Genomic DNA, 18,270 nt, shown 5'->3' on the forward strand with positions numbered 1-18,270 from the left:
ACTCTTGCACAGTATCAGAACGCCGGCTGACTGTCATCATTCATGACTCAAGGCTGGCCTGCGCTGTGATTGCTCTGATTTCCAGTGAAATTCCAGAGAAAGCATGTTTGTGCGTGCCTGTGTGTGTAATTGTGTGCGTCTGTGCGCGTGCATGTGTGCGTGTGCACAAACGTTATTCATTACATCCCAGTTTAGAGCGCTAATATGTCATGATGGAACATAAAACTGTTCCCCTGCCCCGTATGAGATGGGAGTCCGGTGTGTGAGCAGAGCACCGTGCCTGGAGGCGGCCTAGCAGACACACGCCACACCGCGCGTCGACGGACACGTCACGCGCTCCGCTAGCCTGGCAACCCTCTCCCTTCTCCCACCTCCCCCTCTCCCCCTATAAAGATGATGATAGAGGAGCTGCCGGGCGCGTTGACGCTGAGTGCTTCCACAGATGGGACCAGGAGCGCTGCTAGAGCCGTACAGACGGACAAGAGCGCGCTGCTTGTTCCACTCGCCCCCGGGCTGCTCTGCTCGGTGTGAGGGGCCACTCCAAGCTCCCCCTCACTAATGGTTCTTTTCTTGTCGACTTGGTTCCTCTTTCTCTTCACCTCTCTCTTTTTCTCTTTCGTTCTCTCTCTCTCTCTCTCTCTCTCTCTCTCCCTCTCTCTTTCTCTTGCACATGGTCTCTCCCCACTCCCTCTCTCTCTCTCTCCTCTAACAGATTACCTGATGGTTTTACTCAGCTGAGAGCTCTGGCTCACCTGGCGCTCAACGAGGTGACTCTACAGACGCTTCCCAACGACATCGGAAAGTATGCACTGTTCAATACGCGTTCAATCGAATCGGCACTTTCTCACTCACTCCCATGAATGGATACATCGTACAAGCACACTTAATATAGCGCTCATCTAGTACAACCATATACACTCACTCATTCTCTCTCTCACACGCACACACAAACACACACACAAACACACACACACAGACGGGGTGGGCCACTGCTGGGACGGGCCAGATGGAGGAGGCTCTTCTCCTGGCAAAGTAGACCTAGACCATCTGACTAACCCACCACTCTCCTCCCCCCCTCCTCTGCCACCCCCTCTTCTCTCCACCCTCGTCTTCTACTCCCCTCTACCCTCTCTCCTTTTCCTCCTCCTCTCCTCCTCCTCTCCCTCCCTCCTCTCCCGTAGCCTGGCCAACCTGGTGACGCTGGAGCTCAGGGAGAACCAGCTCAAGTCTCTGCCCACGTAAGTTCCCCCTCCCCTGGGTACGACTCTGCCGCCTGCAGCCTCCCGCCTTCCGCGCCAGGCCGCCATTTCACCAAGCCCATTTCAAGACTAGCTGCGAGTGTGGCGATTTTGAAACGTGGCAGAACCCAGCGACCGCCAGCACGTCTGCTCCTAGCACGGCAGAGCTGCTAATGTTACTGAATGGTGTTCATAGTCAAAGAGCATTAGCGGATTGCTTATCCATGGATGTAGCTACAGCAGTTGTCCTTGGGAAGACAGATTATAACTTGTGATGGCTGAAGGGCTGGCATGCCTGGCATAAATGCTTAGCATCACTGGTTCAGACAGCCAAAGCACAGGTGCTGTCCTCAGTCACATTCCTGACATAAGCAGCATATGAATAGTAGGTATGTGTCAGCCAGGCAGCGGAATGGTACTGTCTGCCTGTACAGCTGTTGTTATTTTAGTCATGAGATACTGAGTTATGTGTATCTGAAATGACATGATTTGTTTTCTGTCTATTACCAGGTCACTCTCTTTCCTGGTTAAACTGGAACAGCTGGACTTGGGCAGGAATGAACTGGAAGTGCTGGTAAGGCGCACACGTACACACAGACAGAGACAGACACACAGACAGACAGACACACACACACACACACACGGGGTGGGTCACTCCCCTTGCACTCGAGTGTGTACTCAAGTGCACACAACCCTGTTGACACCACTGAAACACACCCGCCCCTCCACCTCCACCACCACCACCATCATCATCTTCACTTTTTTTTTTACTTCAACTTTAATTCTGTTCAATATGTGCACTCATACAGCCCACAGCACCCCCCCCCCCCCACACACACACGAAAACAAACACCCATCTTACATTTCCAGCACAGACCCATGGTCTGACCCACATTCACCCCACAAACGGCAGATCGGGTCCCTTTGTACCTGGGGCCCTTTTACTGTATGTACTGTATATTTGAGCCAGGCTGGCTGTAGCATGGGAATGCCTATGGGTGTGCGAGTGGGTGTATGTCTCCCCACCCTCTGTCTCTGTCTCTGTCTCTCTCTCTCTCTCTCTCTCTCTCCCTCCCTCTCCCTCCCTCTGTGGGAAAGGGTTACTAATGCCTGTTAACCTGACAAGGGTGGAGTCTGAGCACACAAATGAAGTCATGCTGTAATCTTGCCTGCAGTGCCAGCATATCTGTCTGTCTGTCATACTCCTGGTCCACAGACTGGCCGACTGACGGGCACCTCACGTCGTTCAGGAGTCTTGGGAGGGTCTTCTTATTCTGTGATCTTATGACTTCGCACTTGATTTTATGTCGTTTATACTGTAGCTTCTCTGGAGCGTGACCTGGGTTCCGGCTTCTCGCCCGGCCGTGACAGTGTAACTGCTCCGTGTCGTGCTTTCTGTCGGTGGAGGACAGAGTCCCCGCTCTGAACCTCTGTCCTGTCCCCCCCCCCCACACACTTTAGCTCCTCGGTAGTATAGTGGTCATTGTCCCCACCTGCCATGCAGTAGACTGGGGTTCAATTCCCCGAGAGGAGGCAGCATTCCTTTGCCAAAGATCATTAAAGTATCTCTGTGTGTGTGTGCTTGCTTGCGTGTGTGTGTGCAGGGTAGTGGCTGTTATCACGTGAGGCTCGTCTTCTGTGCCTTTCTGCTCAGTATGTATTTGGGGCGTCTGACTTGTGTTTGCGTGTTTATGTTGGCAGCTCCCTTCCCAACGGTGCAACCATAGTGCACTGCACTAGTGGATGTGGTGTGTGTGTGTATGAGGGTGTGGTTATGGGTGTGTGTGGGGAGGGGGGGGGGGTGGTTTCTACCACTTAAAGTAGCGTGCAAAGCACAGACCACCTGATCACCTGGCTTAAATTCACAAAGCAGTGGAAAGATAACAAACATGCACTTTGTTTGCTTAATATTTATCCCTCTCTCCCTCTCTCTCTCTCTCTCCCTCTCTCTCTCTCTCTCTCTCTCCCCCTCCCTCTCTCTTCCCCCTCTTTATCTCTCTCTTTCTCCGCCTCTCCTCCTCTCCTCTCAGCCGGATACCCTGGGTGCTCTCCCTAACCTCAGAGAGCTGTGGTTGGACCGGAACCAGCTGTCCTGTCTGCCTCCAGTGAGTACCAGTCCACCTTCCCACCTTCCCAACCGCCACCTGCTTATCTCTGCTGGTCCATATGAAACCCATTATGCCCTTATCTGTGGGATAATGTAAAGTGTGTGTGTGTGTGTGTGTGTGTGTGTGTGTGTGCGCGCGTGTAGGAGCTGGGGAACCTGCGTAGGCTGGTGTGTCTGGACGTGTCGCTGAACCGCCTGGAGGAGCTGCCCTCGGAGCTGAGTGGCCTGCTGGCCCTCACAGACCTGCTGCTGACCCAGAACCTGCTGGATCAGGTCCCCGACGGGATCGGTGAGGAGGGGCAGGTGGAGGGAGGTTGGGGGGGGGGGGGGGTTGCCCCCTGTGGTGCAAGGGGAGGGGGGAGGATGGCCCCAACGGAATAGGTGAGGGGGGGAGAGAAGGGTCCCCGATCGCGGGACGGATGGGGGGGGATAGGGGGCAGAAAAGGTCTGAGAGGCTAAGAGAGGAAGAGAGAAAAGAAGAGAACGAGGGAGAGAAAGAAAGGGAGAGAGAAAATGAGAGAGAGGGAGAAGGAGAGAGTTCCTTGTGGCATACACTACCCTATTATGTCATACGTTATTCACCTGAAGTGGATCTTAATGTATTCATTGTCAGGTTAGAACAGGCTTGTTGAGCTACTTTGTCAGTGTCATGTCTTTGGAAAGCACTGCTGAGGAAGCAGACCCATGGACATTGTTCAGCAGGGTAGAACACACCAGAGCTGGTTTATATAACAACACCGCCCTCTACTGGTGAAGTGATGCTAATGACAGGTTAACCACCACTCAACGCCCCTGAACTTCCTAGAAATGCAGCATTCCCTCCTCCTCTCTGTGAGGTGATCTCGGATCCAACGGGAATGGATAAGTGAAAGTGTGTACTCCGCTACAACACTGTTCCCAATCTACTCGTATAAAATCTGTGTTGTTTTCCCAAGGAAGGGTGGGTGGAGAATCTCAACTGGACGACGATATTAGTGGACCGCTGCCGCATTAACTGAATTCCGTTGTGTTCCTCATCTCCAGGGAGTCTCAAGCAACTGTCTATCCTGAAAGTGGACCAAAACCGGCTGACCTACCTGACTGACTCCATAGGGGAGTGTGAGAACCTAACGGAACTGGTGCTGACGGAGAACCTCCTGCAGGTACCAGAGTACAGAACATCGCTGCCTCTGATCCGGACCTCCCGTCACCACAGTCCCCCCCCCACCACCCCCACCCCTCCGATCCAGCAGGAATGAATGTGTTGCAATCTTTTCACAGAACCTTAAGGACAATTAACAGCTTTGTTGGAAGCCGAGTGTGTGTGCGTGCGTGTGTAACGATTCTCTCTCCCTCGCCCCCCCCCCCACCAGACCCTGCCTCGCTCATTGGGCAAACTCAAGAAGCTGACCAACCTGAATGTGGACCGCAACCGCCTGTCCAGCGTCCCCGGCGAGCTGGGCGGCTGCGCCAGCCTCAACGTGCTCTCGCTGCGCGACAACCGCCTCACCAAGCTCCCCGCCGAACTCGCAGACGCCACCGAGCTGCACGTGCTGGACGTGGCGGGGAACAGGTAACCTGGTTACGTTAATGGACGCGGACTTAGATGGGTGTGGCAGGTTACCGGGCCCTAGGCCTACTAGAGTCAGACGCCTCTCTCCTCCTTCAGCTTCAGTTGATCCGTTTGGGTTAGTCAGAACGAGCTTCTCTCACCAAAGAGAAAAGCCCTTTTGTACATGTTTGTTCCTACTGTGCCCTTTTTGTTGTGTGCGTTGCTGTGTGGATTTTTTAAAACCTTTTTTTATTTAGGGGAGACGATTGAGAGCAAGCTCTCTTTTTCAATGCCGCCCTAATTGCTATAAAAACACTTACAAAATAGGAACATGATGCGACAAAACGACATAAAATCAAGTGCGAAGTCATAAGATCACAGAATAAAAACAAGACTACAAGAAACATGTACAGTCCACATGGAGCACACCTTCTATCATAACCTTGAACCTCTCCAGAGAGACAAGTTGCTCCAGCTTTAGGGAGTCCTGCAGTTCCACCTCTCGGGTGCATAAATACTAAAGGCTAAAATACTAGGCTAAATACTTTCCTGCGTTGGTGTGACACCGAGGTACGTTCAGCCTTATATGAGATTGTTACCTAGTGTGGTGTTCCATGTCTCTAAAACTCAAAAGTGAGGAGAAGTATAACGGTAGCTTGCCAGACGGTGCTTTAAAAATAAATAAAAGAGAATGTTGTTCCCTTTGTGTGACATGGGACGGCCACCCAACTTTACTATACAGAACACAGTGATGAGTGAGAAACCCATCACCAGTGTATTGCTACTACAACAAAGGAATTTCCCCTCGGGGATCAATACAGTTGATAGAGAGATCCTTCTCTCTCTCTCTCTCTCTTTCTCTTTCTCTTTCTCTTTCTCTCTCTCTCTCTCTCTCTCTTTATCTATCTATCTATCTATCTATCTATCTATCTATCTATCTAATCACACCATCCATATTATATTTAGGAATTTAAAAAAACAACAACTAGTTTCTCACCTGCTGTCTTTGTCCCTTATCCCACTCCCTCTCCTCTGTCCCCCCCACCCACCCCTTCACCAGGCTCCAGAACCTTCCGTTCTCCCTGGCCAACCTCAACCTGAAGGCCATGTGGCTGGCAGAGAACCAGTCCCAGCCCATGCTCAAGTTCCAGACGGAGGACGACGAGAGGACGGGGGAGAAGGTGCTGACCTGCTACCTGCTGCCCCAGCAGCCCTCCCCCAGCCTGGGTGAGTCCAGCGCACGCCGCCCCTCCACCACCATCATCCTCATCTTCACAGCTTCTCTGGTGTTTTCAGAAAGGAACCGTAGCAACCTTGTCGCTTGATGTTCTTTCACCTCACCGTGAGCTTCCTGTTCTGACCCCCCCCTCCTCCCCGCTCTACAGAGAACCTGCTCCAGAACAGTGTGGACGACAGCTGGACCGACAGCAACCTGAACCGAGTATCCGTCATCCAGTTCCAGGAGGAGACCAAGGCTGAGGACGACGACGACGACACGGCCGAGCGCAGGGTGAGACCCCCCCCCCCCCCCCACACACACATACACACACTCTCACACACACACACACTCTCACACACACACACACACACACACACACATATCCCTCTGTCTCCATTCCGAGATAAACACAGAGTAGGACATGGACAGGTAGAGGGGACCAGGGACTGTTGTTGAAGAGTGTAAACACTTTTAAACACTGCCGCTCAGCACAGAGCAGCACCTCGATACCTTGAGCCTGGGCTGTGGGAGAATACACGGTAGAAAAGAATAGAATTGAAGAGTATATTTATATGGCCTGGCTGGAGAGGGAATTGGTCTTGCACAAATACACACGCCAACGAAACGCACATACAAAGTAGATCATAGTTTTTAGGACTACAGACGGGCTCTAACTAAGAGAGATTTATGTCTGGGTGTGTCTGCCTGCCGTGCGTCAGTCTGTCCTTGGCTTGTATGGAACTGCCGGCCCGAGGCCTTTTCTTTGAGTCTAACCTGACACTGATTTACAGTCAGTCTGGATATCCAAGTGTACCTGGTATTAACTGTGTGTGTGTGTGTGTGTGTGTGTGTGTGTGTGTGTGTGTGTGTGTGTGTGTGTGCGCGTGTGTGCGTGTGTGTGTGTGTGTGCACGCGCGCGCGTGTGTGCGTGTGCATGTGCGTGTGTGTGTCCTGGGCCCCAGGGTCTCCAGCGCAGAGCCACGCCCCACCCCAGCGAGCTGAAGGTGATGAAGAAGGTGATCGAGGAGAGGAGGAACGAGGCCTACACGTCCAGGCCAGACGGAGACCCGGACTCTCCAGGAGCAGAGGTACAACACGCGCACACACACACTCACACTCCACTGACCCTGGGACAAATGGGAAATCCTTTCTGATACCTTGAGTAATTGCTAGAGTCTGCCTGAAGTGTCGGGTATTTGGTGTTTTGTGTTTGCGGGACTAGCCCATCAGTTCCTTTGTATCAGGCAAGATCAGTCGAGCGCAGATAAGTATTTTAAACAATTTAAGATTTGTGACTTGTCTACTGAATCCCATCCCATTACAAGAGCCACACATTGTTAAGTTGAGACGATCTGCACGGTGTTGAATGCCGGCGGCGGCGGTCCAAAGCCTCATCCACTGACGACGTCGATTGATTGGTCGATCATTGCAGGAGAAGCGGCTGAGCGGCCTGTCCAATCAGAGCCACGACTCCCAGGCCTCCAACAGCACGGCGTCGGCCAACTCCCACGAGGAGAGGCGGGGCCTGTTGGCCGCGGGGGAAGAGCAGGGAGTGGAGAGGCGGGGCCACGAGCAGGAGGAGGAGCTGGATGAGATGGAGGTGGAGTACATTGAGGTGAGTTTATCCCCAAAAGACACATCAATCAATCAATCAATCAAAGCTTTATTTGTATAGCGCATTTCATACCCAGAGGCAACACAATGCGCTTTACAGAGAACAAGGGAGGTGGGTAGACATCCCACCCCTACATATTCCAGAGGGAAGCAAAAAAACAGTATCACCCGGGGGCCAGATAAGTGAGCTGTAAAAATAACCAGGTTATCCACCTCCACCCAGTGGTCTTTCTCGATGAAAGACAATTCGAAACACCCAATGTATGCTTCCCACCCCGCAGCAAGCTCAAAACCATAGCGCCTCTTTATAATAGCTTCTAAGTATCACAGTCACACACACACACACGCCTGACACACTCGGTTGTTTCCCACACACACACCCGTCCAGCCCACGGTGCACTTTGCGGAGGAGCCCATCATCCGCGGCGGGGATGACGAGGAGGAGGACGGCGGCGAGCGCAGCGGCGAGGACGAGGACGGGTGCCACCGGCGGCCGCCAGCCTTCCCCTCGGAGAAGCAGCGGCTGATCCGCAAGGACACGCCGCACTACAAGAAGCACTTCAAGATCACCAAGCTGCCCAAGCCTGAGGCGGTGGCCGCCCTGCTGCAGGGCTTCACCGCCGAGGGTCTCGGCCGGCCCCCGCAGGCGCCCAAGGAGGAGGAGGAGGAGGAGGAAGAGAAGGAGGAGGAAGAGGAGGAGAGTAACGCCACCCCGCCGAGACAGCACAGGGGAGAGGCGGCTGAGCTGGAGGACGGCCGTCATCACCTACAGGGCAACTCTTCCCTGCTGCCGGTCAAGGTAAGGGGGGGGGGGGCGGGAGAGAGGGAGGGAGAAGGAGGGGTCATGGGTAGCTGGTGTGTCTTGCGACTCAGCAGCACACGAGTGCATATACATTCACACATAGATGATTTAATACGGTCACACACACACACATACGCAGCCGTAGCGTCTATCGCTGCCAAAAGTATAGAGGGGGACCCACAGACGTTTAGTTCATTGTCTTGGTTACATAGTGTGATATAGCCTCTTGCACCCCCCCCTCCCTCCCTCCCCTCCCCCCTCTCCGGACACTGCCATGTTAAAGCATCAGTGTTGTCATGCTCACAGCCTCTATGCACAGTCAGACGCACACATGCATAGAAGCCGGACACCTGTCAACTTACAACCTGCATCCAGTTTGGACCTAGGGGGGCTGTCGCATGCTGTGCAAAAGGGGGGAATAGAAACCCTGACCCTTTCACCAGGATAAAAACAAAAACGACTGCTGGTGCCTGTCAGGAATGTTTGCTGGGTGTTATGTCATTGTTGTACATGGTTGTGTCAAATTAATGTGCAATAAGTGTTGAATCACGTTTGTTACACTGCCAATGTGTGAGTAATGAATGGACGACATATACCTTGCGCCAGCGCAAATTAAAATCAGGCAAACCGCCATCTTATCCCCACACAAACATGCGTGCTCAACTACAGCCAGTTTCACACTAGTACCAGTCCCCTCCATAGACATAACTTGGTCTCCTCAGATCACAGCGCCATCTGGTGGTAGCTCTGCACTCCCACACGCACTCATCTGCACTGCAGGGCGGGCGCCTCCATCCTCCCCCCTTCCCTGGCAGCTTCTCTCCCTCAGAATCCTGTACAGTACAGTACTACCACAGACCGGCCGTGCCTCCACAGAGCAGCACCCTGCTAGAGCATCCTGCTAGCTGGCCCTCCACAGAGCAGCACCCTGCTAGAGCATCCTGCTAGCTGGCCCTCCACAGAGCAGCACCCTGCTAGAGCATCCTGCTAGCTGGCCCTCCACAGAGCAGCATCCTCCCAACCATACACCACTGGGATCAGACTGTATATATGAGAAGAGTAATAAACTCACATAGCAGCTGACAGAAGCTGTAACAAGTGACTGTTGCTGCATTGCTAATATCGGATAGTGTAGTAGTAGTAGTAGTCTAACTCCTTAATTCTATTAATACTTCCCAATGATAAAACCAACGGCGAGAGTCAAATGACGAAAGACCGTCTCCAACTGGTTTTGCACTGGGTTCCGATGCCGGCCTCTCCCACTCTGGGGTTGTAGCCCCACCCCTTCCAGCACCACGCCTCTGCCCATTTCAATACTACGCTTTTCACCATATCATTTACTGTCTCCTGTTTTTAATTGGTTTTGACTTTCCCCCTCTACCTTCCCTTCTGCAAGTGTGTGTGTGCGCGTGCGTTTGTGTGTGTGTGAGAGAGTGAGAGAGAGAGAGAGACTTTATAAGTGTGACGGCTGTGGTTGATGCTAATTGATTTCCTCAAATCGATCACTTTTAATCAGGAGGCATAATGGGAATGAAGTTGGAAATGAGGGATTCAACAGATACAGCAGCTGCTAACTAATATGCACAGACTGAGTGAGGTGTGTCTGCGCGTTTGTGTGTGTGTGTGTGTGTGTGTGTCCACAGACCAACCAGAATCTTTATTGGCAGAGGTGGAAATATTGCGATCCAATGAAAAATAGTGATTTTGGTGTCGTAGCACTGTAGCTCCTTCTGTAGTAACTGAATCTGTAACTTAGCACTGAGAATGATTCATCAAGGTTCAAAAGATGGATCGATTAGATTCAAAGTTTTAAATGTTCAGACTGACACGGTGAGGCCGGTGCCAGTTGAACTGTGACAGTTCTGTAAGTTTGAGCTAGGGGTTTAACAATATATCGTGCCACAATATATCGCGATACAGAAACGTCACAATACGTATCGTCAAGGTGAAAACGATATCGTGATATGTTTGTTGTATATCAGTGAACACTGGCTACACAACACTGGTAACAAACATGTCTTTTGTCTCTAGGCCTATCCATGATATTACAACAGTTAAGCTCTAAATTCACAGTGTATTGGAATAGAAATGTGGAGAAATGCGCTATTGGTGTGAACAGCAGCACTACTGCAACGCTTCACACCTGCCCTTAGTGTATTGTATCGTATTGTTATTGTCAACCCAATATCGTGTATCGTATTGTATCGTGAGATTAGTGTATTGTTACACCCCTAGTTTGAACACAAGCCTAATCTTAAATGGGGGATTTTCCTTGTGATATTTTTCCATAACAGGTGTGGTACTGTGATTTGGGAGCTGCTACTGTAGTTTCTCTCTGTCCCCTCACCCCTTCCCCACCCCCCCCCTCTCTCTCTCTCTCTCTCTCTTTCTCTCTCTCTCTCTCTCTCTCTCTCTCTCTCTCTCTCTCTCTCTCTCTCTCTCTGCTTCTTTTGTGGGGCCTGTAACTGACCTCATCCTGGGTCTGGAGTTTCCACCTCTGCCTGCTTGTGCTTCTGGTGGCTGGGTCTGTGTGTGTGTGTGTGGGGGGCTGCAGAGGCTGCTGTTCAGTGAGGACCTACAAAACGTCCCCAAGTCTACACCCCTTAACATACCGGTGTAGACGGACCGATATAGAAATACAGTAGACAGTGACATATGGGTGTATACGAGTGGCTGAACGAGAGTGTGATGGGTGTGGTATCGTCATTTGAAAAGTGTGTGTGTGTGTGTGTGTGCTTTTTTTGGTTTATTATGTTTACATTTATTTTTTTGGTTGGAGTATGCGAGTGCGTATTTGTTATTTTGGCCTCACTAATCCGCATGCCTCTCGCTGGTTCCTGTCCTAACAGGGGGTGTCATTTGATCAAGTCAATAATCTGCTGATTGAGCCTGCTCGAATTGAGGAGGAAGAGGTCTGTACCTACTCTCTTTCCCATCCACTCCCTCCCTCCCTCTCTCTATCTCTCTCTCATTCCCTCACTCACTCAATCATTCACTCACCCACCTGCTCTGAGGGGGATAAAAAAACAAAACACCCACTGAAATCCATGATTAATCCAAGCCAATCGCCAGGGACATGCTCACCACGACTCACCCTGGGACGCAGCCAGCATGCTAGAACCTGACCGGGGGCGGCGGTCTCAAACGCGACCGGCAAAAATTCATCTGCCGTCTCCCATCAAGAGACGGATGTAAAACAAAACGTCAATTTCCCCTCCCCCCCGGTACATTTGTTCGAGGGGGACTCAGGATCAATCGTATTCTTGGGAGTTTAAAGATCGTAAGAGCGCGGTCGGCAAAACCTATTTCATCCGACCCCACCGACAGGTTCTACCGCGCTGTGGCTCGTCCGCCACCCTCCTCCTCCTCCTCTTCTTCCCCTTCCTCCCCTTCTTCATCCCGCTGTTCAGGCTGTGTGGCCCTGGAGTGAATGGGCTGGACCCCCCCCCCCCCCCCCTCCCCGTCAGGCAGCGCTGTGTCCTTCCAGGCGTTCATCCCCCACTTCCCTCAGCCCCCCAGGATCAGGCCCAGAGGCAGCGGAAGAAGTGATGCCTGCCTGCGGTGTCCATAGTCTCAGTTGATGGAAACCAAAATGTATTAAAGCATAACTAGATATTAGACTCCCGTGTCAGGATCCTGCTAGTTCCACTTCTGGTACCGTATTTTTGTCGCCTGTATAAAATCCACAAAATATTAGTCCACGGTGGACTTAAGCATTCGCTGTGTAACTCTGGATGTGTTGTGGGGATTAACACACTAGTCGCCACTTACTGCCCCTATATCTCTTACAGGGTGAGTGTGAGTGTGAGTGTGAGTGTGTGTGTGTGTGTGTGTGTGTGTGTGTGTGTGTGTGTGTGAGAGAAAGAGAGAGAAAGAGGAGAATAAATGGTTAACTGTCAGCCTAAGCTTGTGATACACTTGTCATTGAATGATGCCTTGAACTCCTGCCACACCCTCTCCAACCTCTGTGTGTGTGACGTCATTTCGCCTCAGAAGGGCAGAACCTGGTTCAGCTGAATCTTGACTTGATTGCTGTACCTCCTCCCCATTATATCAAGTTAGTCACAATCTAAAATGCATACCAACAATAACCTCTCTGTCGTGTTAGCTTTGGTCAGACACCTACCCCATAATGTGATTGTTACGTGGCGTTTGTTACTTGTGGTTATGTGTGGTCAGAGTAAAAGCAGCGTCACTGTCATTCCGGGGTGGTCGTGCTCATGGAAGCATATGACTGCTGTCCTCGCGAGACCGTCCTGATGTCCTCCGGATCTCACCAGCTCATCTTCTGTTTCTCTACACGGACCAGAGATCAGGACGGTCGTACCAGACTATAAGACTATTAGAATGTGTATGATTGCACAGTGTGTGTATGCGTGTGTGTGTGTGTGATCCTACAGTGTGTATGACTGCCCAGTGTGTGTGTGTATGTGTGTGATGCCGTCCACTGAGAATGCCTACGGATTGGTCGGCCACTTGCATTATGGTGCGTTTCCGCTGCCGACGGCTGCATGAGCGCAGAAGAGTTGCTGTGCGAGCAGAACCTTGCCTTTCCCCCCTGGACAGAACGCTCCTCGTCCTCCTCCCCCGAGCCCAGAACACACAGCACTCCCCCCCCCTCTCCTCCCCTCTCTCGCTCTCCTCCCCTCTCTCGCTCCCACTCGTCCTCCCGCCTCATCCCTCCCCCTCTTCGCCCACTCTGCATGGCTTGCGCATACAGCATTCCACACGTCCAGTCCAGCACATACGTGTCCCGGTGTTACATGTTATGTCCACCCCCCCCCTCACTGTTGTGATTGTACTGTGATAGTCTCGTGGATTGTTGTTCTACTGCCCCAGACGCAGAATTCAAGACACATACTGTTATGTCTGAGATTAGCCTCCATGTTTGTTCCGTCATCAGGACGACGTGGTCGTCACTGTCAAGTCGTTTCCTTGTACCGTGTGTCTCTGGGCTAATGTTAACACAGCGACGTCACCACTGGGAATTTGTGTTGTTCCACCAATAGGACTTTGCTAATTGTAAGCAGTCTGCTGCTTTTTCCTATTCATTATTTGAGTAGGACAAACACACACGCAAACACGAGCAAACAAAAGCATGCACGCACACACACACACACACACACACACACACACACTGTTCTCTCTGCTGTGTGAGGCGTTGTCTTCCACAAGCATTCCCATCCAATCTCACACCTGTATTGAGATTAGCCTTGAGACCTGTCTGTCTGTCTGTCTGTCTGTCTGTCAGTCAGCTCTCTGTCTGTGTCTGTCTGTCTGTCTGTGTCTGTCTGTCTGTCTGTCTTCCCCCTGTTTATCTCGTGTGGTTCTCCTCAGACAGGCCTGATTTCAGGGAGGGCGGGGGGGCGAGGGACTCACCAACCCTATGAGGCTCAATGAGATCCTCAACGATACACATCAATCTGACCCCCACACAGAACCGTTCCTAGCCACCTTCACATTTTCTCATTCGACCGCATCCATTGGTTAATAATGCACTATCACACGGGAGAGTAGGCCTACAGTGGTGAGCCCTCCTCCTCCTCCTCGTCCTCCTAGCCACCCCGCCCCCCAGGCCTGTCTGAGGTGTGGGGTGTAGTCCGGGGTGACCCCCCCACCCTCCCCCGAACCCCCCATAGCTAGGCTGACCCCCCCCACCGCCCTGTCTCCTCCTCCTCCTGCAGCACACTCTGACCATCCTCCGCCAGACCGGAGGCCTGGGCATCAGTATCGCCGGGGGGAGGGGCTCCACGCCCTACAAGGGAGACGACGAGGTAGGCCGAGGGGGGATTACCAGCCAATTCAATGATCCCCAAGCACTTAGACACTGGACCGCTGCGTCATCAGCATGATATGCTTGATTAGAGTCGCTGAACAAGAATGGACTTAAAGGACAATGCTCGTTTTTGACAACCTGGACCTTATTTACGACATATTATAAGACGTTTGACTCACCGAGATCACTTTGGTGTAGTTCGGAGGCAAACTTCTTATAATATGTCGTAAATAAGGTCCAGGTTGTCAAAAAAGAGCATTGTCCTTTAATGGGACGTGTGATATTCAGGAATGTGTGGTAAATAGGGCACTTTACTGTGTTCTAGATAAGACTAGTGTACTATACAGGGTGCAAATTAGATAATACAATGGATATTTTAAAGGGCACTAAACTATGAATGTTCTAGAATCTAGAGTACTACACGGAATGCTCTATAATCTAGAGTGTACTACACTGAATGTTCTAGAGTGCACTACACTAAATGTTCTAGAATCTAGTGTACTACACTGTGAATGTTCTAGAATCTAGTGTACTACACTGTGAATGTTCTAGAATCTAGTGTACTACACTGAATGTCCTAGAATCTAGAGTGTACTACACTGTGTCCTGCCTGTCACTGTAGGGAATCTTCATCTCCCGGGTGTCAGAGGAGGGCCCTGCCGCCAGAGCCGGGGTAAAAGTGGGAGACAAACTACTAGAGGTGTGTGTCTCACTCTTAAGTTACACACACACACTCACACACACTCCTCTCTCCCTTTCAAACACTCAAACTTGTTCCCTCTCTCTTCTCTTTCTCACACTCTCTATTCACTGTCCTTGTATATCACTCACTCCTATTCTCTCACTGTCTCACACACACGCACACATACACTCTCTTTTTCTCTGTCACACACACATGCACACTCTCTTTCACACACACACACACACACACACACACACACACACACACACACACACACACACACACACACACACACACCTGTACACTCTCTTACACTCTCACACACACACAGACACACACACACTCTTCTCATCGTCTCTTATCACACCCCCCGCCCCCAGGTGAACGGCGTGGACCTCCATGGGGCGGAGCACCACACGGCGGTCGAGGCCCTCCGCAGCTCGGGTGCCGCCGTCTCCATGTCGGTGCTACGGGAGCGCATGGTGGAGCCGGAGAACGCCATCACCACCACGCCGCTGAGGCCGGAGGACGACTACTTCCCCCGGGAGAGGCGCAGCGGCGGCGGCCTGCCCTTCCTGGCGGAGGCCAGCCCCCCCAGCGGACCCAGGCACCGCCTCTCCACCTGCCTGGTCCGCAACGACAAGGGCCTGGGCTTCAGCATCGCCGGCGGCAAGGGCTCCACGGCCTACCGCACCGGAGACACGGTGAGACGCGCACACACACACACACACACACTTAGATCTCACTGTACATCAGCACTTACACAAACAACCCTGCAAGGTCTAGGAGGTCATGAGGATGAGGTGTGGGGGCGCATGCACTGCGCTCTGTGATGAATATTTCATAGCCCAGGTCTTGGTGAAATACCGGTGTCAGGTTGTCCCGCCTTCGAAGCCAACGGCACGGGAAGCCCGGCTGTCTTTTCACAAATATAAAAACCCTGCCAAGTTTAAGGAACGCACTGTAGAGATCTCGGGCTGTCGAACTCGGATCATCAAAGCGACACGCTCTTTAAAAGTTCACCGCTCCGAGGTCAGGGGGTGCTGCTGACGACGAGCTCATGCAGCTGGTAGTGAGGTGAGAGCCGAGGGTTAAATGTTTGTGCTTTCCACACGGTTTCCCCCGCCTCTCGCCTCCCAGCTCGCTTACGGCCGTCTGCAAGGAAACAAAAGAGATGAATAGCAAGACGTGACACCTGATAGGCCCTCTGTAATACGGGGGAGTGTGTGTGCGTGTTGGGGGTGGGTGATTGTATTTTTGGGCCACCTCATTGGCCTGCCCTTTGCGGTACCGCCCTCAAACATACTGCTCATGGAGACGAGAGGACACACTCTGAGACACTTTAGAGTCTGTAAGTCTAGAAAGCCTCGTGCTTGTTGAGCCTCTCTGGAAACGGAAGCACTTCCTTAGCACCTTTCTGAACAGGTTTCCTTTAGTGCACTTCACCATTGAAATGGGACTTCTGTTCTTTGCTAATACTGGCTAGCATGGACATGATGTGAGGGATGCCAGCGAGTGGTTTGGTTGTCCGGGTGAATCTCCTCGGGCAAAGGTAGATCACACCCTGAGTGTTGACGTGTGTTGTTGTGCTGTAACTAGATTTTTCAAGAAATGACCTAAGGGTTTTATTTATTGATTGAAATGTGGGTTGTAAAAAAAAGGGCAGATATATTTTTGTCAGCTCATGCAGCCGTTCTCCTAACTGTTCAGAAGCCCTTCATTGCAATCCTGTGTCAGCTATTAAACCGGCATTACAGACTCAACGAGACTGCTATGTTTAGTCAGGCTGTGTGAGGTTATCATCATGGGACTTGCTGAACCCTTTGTCACCCTCTCTTGCTCGCTCTCTCCTCGCGCGCACACACACACACACACACAATCACCTAACTCACCGTCCATTTCGGAGGTGGGGTACAGAGCTACAAGAGGTTTCCAGTAAAGGATTATGGAGCAGGAAATTAATCTTGACCATATTTAAAGTACGTACATCATTAAAAATACATGACCTGGAAGTAAAATAATACTTCCAGCCTACTGTACATTTATAGTTACAGTAGTGCCACCAAGTCTCTGTGATCCAGACATGATCAAACTCTCACTGTCACACTCTCTTCATGCTGCTGTGTACTGTGTCTCCATACAGTTACAGTACTGTTTTTATCTTGTGGACTAATTAGTTAGTTATTTTACTTAGTTAATTGCTTAGTCACTTCAGTTACTTACTCAGTTAGCTAGCCTACTTACAGTAGTTGCTTAGTTAGTTGCTTACTTTGTAGTTACTAATTTCACAGCTATTGATAGCGGTTGATATATATATATGTTAATATTGAACTTTACTGAAGGATAACCCCCTTGAGATGAATCATCTCTTCCTTGAAACACATACAACAGTAGTACAACAATTCAAAAGAAAAATGATGAGGGGTCATTAATCCTTTCTCTCCCCTCTTCCTCCCAGGCCATCTACATCTCTCGTATCGCTGAGGGCGGGGCGGCCCACAGAGACAGCACGCTGCGAGTAGGAGACAGAGTCATCTCCGTGAGTAACCCCTCCTCCTCCTCTTCCTCCTCCTCCTCCTCCTCATCTCTCCATCCTTCTCTCGCTCCCTCTCTCATCTCGCTCCCACCCTGCTCTGAGCCACACCAAGATGGCGGCTGTGTTTTTGTACTGAAAAAATGCATCCTTCACTCCCTTCCTTCCTGGGGAAATCACTGATGTGACTGGATTGGTATCAGCTGTATGGAGGAGCACAGGCCTTCACCTATCCTGTCATGTTAGATCAGAAAATACCTCAAGGAGAGAGGGGAGGGAGGGGGGGAGGTGCATTTTGCAGCATCAAACAGAGCCCAAATGTACTCTATGCTTTCAGTGTCTGACTGTGACGGGTACCAGAACGAGACGAGTCCACCCTGCTCTTTCATAGTTACTCTGCTGTGGTGAAGTGGCTACACACTTCTCACAGTAAAGTACTCCATAGTAACACTCCCCAAGCCATACTATCACCATACTAACACTCCCAAAGCCATACTATCGCCATAGTAACACCCCCAAAGCCACTGTAACTGTCCCCTGATTACCCGAGCTACGTCTGGTCCTTTCAAAGAGACATGACGGGACTAACCTGGTTTCCCTCTGACATCATCGCACAAAGCGTAGACCTGTTAGAAGTAGGAAGTGTCCTCACGGTAGAATAACTCGCCACATGCTCACTACTAAATAGCTACTCCGTCAGAGAGCTAAGCTCCATGTCAGTGTTGAGAACGAGACCTCGGTCTGCCTGCGGCCAGCTGCTGTCTCTCT

General features: G+C 51.3%; 1 protein-coding gene across 1 annotated transcript in view; it reads left to right on the forward strand.

The window, feature by feature from the left end:
- The window catches only part of scrib (scribble planar cell polarity protein), a 78,881-nt gene that overhangs the window by 35,585 nt on the left and 25,026 nt on the right, over positions 1-18,270 (forward strand). Inside the window, exons 4-19 of the mRNA XM_084461257.1 lie at positions 713-802; positions 1,182-1,238; positions 1,749-1,812; positions 3,269-3,343; positions 3,490-3,634; positions 4,369-4,487; positions 4,698-4,897; positions 5,937-6,103; positions 6,262-6,386; positions 7,058-7,183; positions 7,528-7,710; positions 8,098-8,508; positions 14,196-14,285; positions 14,910-14,987; positions 15,350-15,673; positions 17,428-17,508. Coding sequence (XP_084317383.1) covers positions 713-802; positions 1,182-1,238; positions 1,749-1,812; positions 3,269-3,343; positions 3,490-3,634; positions 4,369-4,487; positions 4,698-4,897; positions 5,937-6,103; positions 6,262-6,386; positions 7,058-7,183; positions 7,528-7,710; positions 8,098-8,508; positions 14,196-14,285; positions 14,910-14,987; positions 15,350-15,673; positions 17,428-17,508 — 2,335 coding nt within the window. The remainder of the gene's footprint in view (positions 1-712; positions 803-1,181; positions 1,239-1,748; positions 1,813-3,268; positions 3,344-3,489; positions 3,635-4,368; positions 4,488-4,697; positions 4,898-5,936; positions 6,104-6,261; positions 6,387-7,057; positions 7,184-7,527; positions 7,711-8,097; positions 8,509-14,195; positions 14,286-14,909; positions 14,988-15,349; positions 15,674-17,427; positions 17,509-18,270) is intronic.

This window comes from Borostomias antarcticus, assembly GCF_949987555.1.
Source record: "Borostomias antarcticus genome assembly, chromosome: 2".
Classification (NCBI taxonomy): Eukaryota; Metazoa; Chordata; class Actinopteri; order Stomiiformes; family Stomiidae; genus Borostomias; species Borostomias antarcticus.